Genomic DNA, 4,338 nt, shown 5'->3' with positions numbered 1-4,338 from the left:
CGCCTGGGCCCGCCGGTGCACTGGTGGAGCTCAGGGTTTGGGGGTGGATGCCCGGGTGACTACTGGCCCATTCCTGGCGGCTTCTCCACGGGGCCTGGCCGGGGGTTGGGGCGCCCATAGGGCCTCGGATCCCTGGGGCCCGTGGCCGGATTCACTTCGGGCTGGCTGGCTGCCGGTGGAGCCCACGGACTCATCCCCACGGCTCCCGGGGGCTCCAGGATTGCGGTGGCTGGGGGATTTCCTTGAGGCTGTCTTTCCTCCTCCCTTGGTGGGGGTCTGATTTCCTGGGCTGGCCCCGCCTAGGTGCCTTCGTTCTCGGGGTCCTTTTGGGTGTCTGGGGCTTTGGGTCTCCTGGCGCTGGAATCAGTGTTCTGGGGGCGTGCCTCTTCGGCTCTCCACAACCACTATTGACCATTTTCTCTATCGATAAACTTTACATGTACAAGTGCACTCTCACAATCAACTTCAGGAGCTTGTTTCCAGGTACTCAGAAATTCACATCCATACAGAAAGCCCATATTCTTATCTTCAGGTAACACAGAGTACATGTCAGATTAAATAATACTACTTCAGCGATAGTTTCAAGGTGCTACTTTATGGTATGTCTCATACCATGTCTGTTGGTTGTGCTGTTCTTTTTGAATCTCTTTGCAGGTGATGAAGCAGACTGAAAATGTTTTATCATCATCTCCCTTCTATCTGCTCTTTCTTTCATCTTTTCTCTTTTTTTTCTGTTTTTCCTCTGCTGTTCTACTTACATTGCAGTGTCCATATAATCTGTAAAACTGCCTGCGTATTTATAACAAAAGAGAGATCATATCTCTCCTATCCTGGCTTCTCTTCATTGGCTTCCTGTGAAATCCAGAATATGATTTAAAATCCTCCTTCTCACATATAAAGCCTTAAATGGCCAAGCTCCATCTAATATCAGAGATCTGATTGTTCCTTATGTTCCAGAGTACTTCGCTCTCAATCTGCAGGTTTACTAGTGGTTCCTAGAATTTCTAAAAGTAGAATGGGAGGCAGATCTTTTAGTTATCAGGCTCCTCTCCTGTGGAACCAACTACCAGTTTTAGTCCGTGAGGCAGACACCCTGTCTACTTTTAAGGCTAGGCTTAAAACTTTCCTTTTTGATAAAGCTTATAGTTAGAGTGGCTCAGGTTATCCTGAGCTATCTCTATAGTTATGCCGCTATAGGCTTAGACTGCTGGAGGACTTGGGGACCCACATTTCATCATTCTGCTTCATTCTATCCCTATTCCCCCTCTCTGTTAGTTCAATCTCTAACATTCCCCTACGATCATCATAGTAGCTTCAGCTTGTCCGTTCCTGTTTGGCTGTGACTCGATCCTGGAGAAAAATATCAGCTGTGATGCTGCCATCAACACATTAAATGTTTTGAAATTTCGCATTGTCTGTCTCGCCTGAATACTGGGTCTTAGAGTCTGATTTTCTTGACAAGTAGGTTTTATTTCTCATTAATGTACACTCAGTACCCCATATTGACAGAATTTTTTTGTTGTTGAAATTTTTAAAAATGTATTAAAAAAGAAAGACTGAAATTACAATTCAAGATATCTTCAATCACATTTTGGAGAGTCAAAATGCCATTTACCGTGTCACACCTCCAGAATTATAATCAAAATATCTCAAAGTCAATTATGACAAGTCAAACCAATACTTCTTGATATCTGAATTAGAAAATAGCCCCAACGTGCTTTTATGATCTATCCTGCAGAACAGTTGCCTTCAGTATTTTGGGTGGCTGCTATGGCACTGGCTGTTCTTAACCAAGTTGTTTCAAAATGCCACATACAAATAACTCAGTAGTATGGGATGTGCGGAGAACAAGAACTTTGTGAACTCTAAGGTTGCTTCAGAAATCTGCAGTAAATGACCCTGGGGATGTTACTTTGAAGCTGGATATTGAAGCTCCGCTGAGTTAGTGGCATCTATCTCACGGTCAATACAATTCAGGATCTCAGTCTTCGGCCAGCCATTCTCTGTTACTCCCTCTTCTTACTGGTGGTGATTCTTTCAGGGACATCAACAAATTTCCAAACCAAGCACTCTTGAGAAATAAAAATAAATAAATTCCTTGTCTTTTGACCAACTGAAACAAAGGGTAAACCCTGCTACTAAATTACATAAATGAGGAACACCAATTTTAATTTGTCTTTTTCTTATTTATGTTTTTGTTAAAATTTTGAATTTTTCTTCGATTGCACCTCTACTCATCTCTACTCTTCGCCAGTGTTGCCATGTCTCAGCAAGTAAAGTCGATATTGGATGTCCAAAAAAGCGCTAGATGATCTTCATCTATGGTCATTATCCAATTTGCATATTTTATACCTCTAGCTGTAGGACATTCAGAATCCCTCCGATTACTTTTTTTTTTTTTTTTTTTTTTGTCAGTCAAAGCAGTGCAGAAAGATAGCTGGAAGGGAAAACTTTTGGGAATTGTAAGAGTATTAGCTTTTATAAAGAGAAACAACTAAATAAAATTACTATAATTCATCCATTTAGTACAACATTCCATGCCAGTAAGTGTCAGTAATTCACCATTAACTGTTTGCTAACCAATGAAAAAAACTCAAGAAGAAGAAGAAGGAGGCAGTGCAGACACAAGAGGAGGAGAAAGGTCAGAAAAGTAGCTAAATATAGCCACAAATGTGCAAAATTATCAAGCTGTTCTTCCTGCCGTTTGTTTTCAAATGGTTTGCTGATTTCTGTTTGGACCTTTCTGAACATGTGCAGGAAATGGACTGATCCAATATGGTGGAGACTGAAGATGGGGGCTGAGACACACTTAATATTATAAGATTTTTTTGTGGCTAACGATCCTGGCTAACGAAAGAATTTTTATCAAAAACATAATTAATGTGCACCAATAAGTAATAGCTGTATCACATGTAAACAGAGTTTTATGGGGCCCCCAGGAGCTTGGGGCTCTAGGCCTCTACCTTGTTTTGCTGAATGGTAAATCCGCCCCTGCCCAAGAAACAATCATAGAGTAGCAGCTTTCAGTTTTTATGCTCCATTCTGAAACAAACTACCAGAAAAATGCAAAACAGGCAAAACTCTAAATTCCTTTAAATCAACGCTGAAAACTTTCCTGTTTAGAGATGCTGAGGATTAGTAGCTTAGAAAGAAATGCAGGTGAAAAGCTGTTATACACAAAAGCCTTTTAAATATTGACCAGCTCCTTTTGGTTATCAAGTTTATCTGCCTGATTTTTTATTTTTTATTTTTTTGGTGATTTTTTTTAATGATTCTGTGTAATGATTTTAATGTTTTGTTGATTTGCTATGTACTTGATTGATGTTTTTTATGATTTACATGATTTTACTGCACATTTGTTTGATTTTTTTATGATGTAAGACACTTTGGATTATCTTGCTGTTGAATACATTTTTACTTATTTACAGTACTTACCTACTTAGTATGTACTACTTAAACAAGGGTAAGGTGGTATATAAGGTTTACCAAAAACAAAAAACAAATCCTCCTAACATCTGAGATGTTGATTACCTAAATATATGAGCTAATTTGTTCTCATCTTACCTGTTATCAGCTTATCACTGTAAGCATCATAAAGCATCCCCAATGCGAATGGCCTACCAAGGGCAGACACTTCCATTTGATCTGAGGCCATGTCTTCAACCTGAAAGGAACCATTCATGAATCAAAGTTTATCTTATAAAACTAAGATCTATAATAAAATTCTTATCAGATGCAACCTTCTTGGGATGTGTTAAACAAAACGGATGCAGTGCTCTATGCAATCCATCTAGCATACAAACACGGCTCTGACTAAATTAAGTTTGGCAAGGACCAGGCCGTCCATGTGTCGGAGTTATTCTTCACACATCAGAAGATTCATGTACTTTACCAGACTCCCAACTTTTAGCCTTGAACTTTTAGACCTTTTACCACATTTTTAGGCTTCAAACATATAGAAAAGATATAAAATAAAAAAGAACTAAAGAGTGCAGTGTGCAAAATTAACTGGCCCCTTTACTTTCAGTGCAGTGAACTCTCTTCAGAAGTCCAGCACGGCTCTCTGAATGATCCAACATTGACCTTAATGAAAGATGACCATATATCCACCTGTGTGTAATCAAGTCTCTGTATAAATGTACCTGCTCTGTGATTGTCTCAGAAGTCTGTTTAAAGTGGCAGAGAGCATCACAAAGAGCAAGGAACACACCAGACTGTTATGAAGAAATTTGAATACAAAAAGATTTCCCAAGCTTTAAACATCGCAAGGAGCACTGTGCAATTGATAATACTGATATGTAGGGGTATCAGACCACTGTGAATCAATAAAGATCTGGT

At 39.7% G+C, this 4,338-nt stretch overlaps 1 protein-coding gene across 1 annotated transcript in view; it reads right to left on the bottom strand.

Moving 5' to 3' along the window:
- Positions 1–3,655, bottom strand: part of LOC107087030 (stonustoxin subunit beta-like) — a 10,850-nt gene extending 7,195 nt beyond the window's left edge. Inside the window, exon 1 of the mRNA XM_015378365.1 lies at positions 3,565–3,655. Coding sequence (XP_015233851.1) covers positions 3,565–3,655 — 91 coding nt within the window. The remainder of the gene's footprint in view (positions 1–3,564) is intronic.
- Between the last annotated feature and the right edge of the window lie 683 nt (positions 3,656–4,338).

Source organism: Cyprinodon variegatus, unplaced genomic scaffold (genome assembly GCF_000732505.1).
Source record: "Cyprinodon variegatus isolate N-32 unplaced genomic scaffold, C_variegatus-1.0 Scaffold171, whole genome shotgun sequence".
NCBI classification, from domain to species: domain Eukaryota; kingdom Metazoa; phylum Chordata; class Actinopteri; order Cyprinodontiformes; family Cyprinodontidae; genus Cyprinodon; species Cyprinodon variegatus.
The sequence above is the reverse complement of the archived record's forward strand: the minus strand, read 5'-3'. Positions and strand labels throughout refer to the sequence as shown.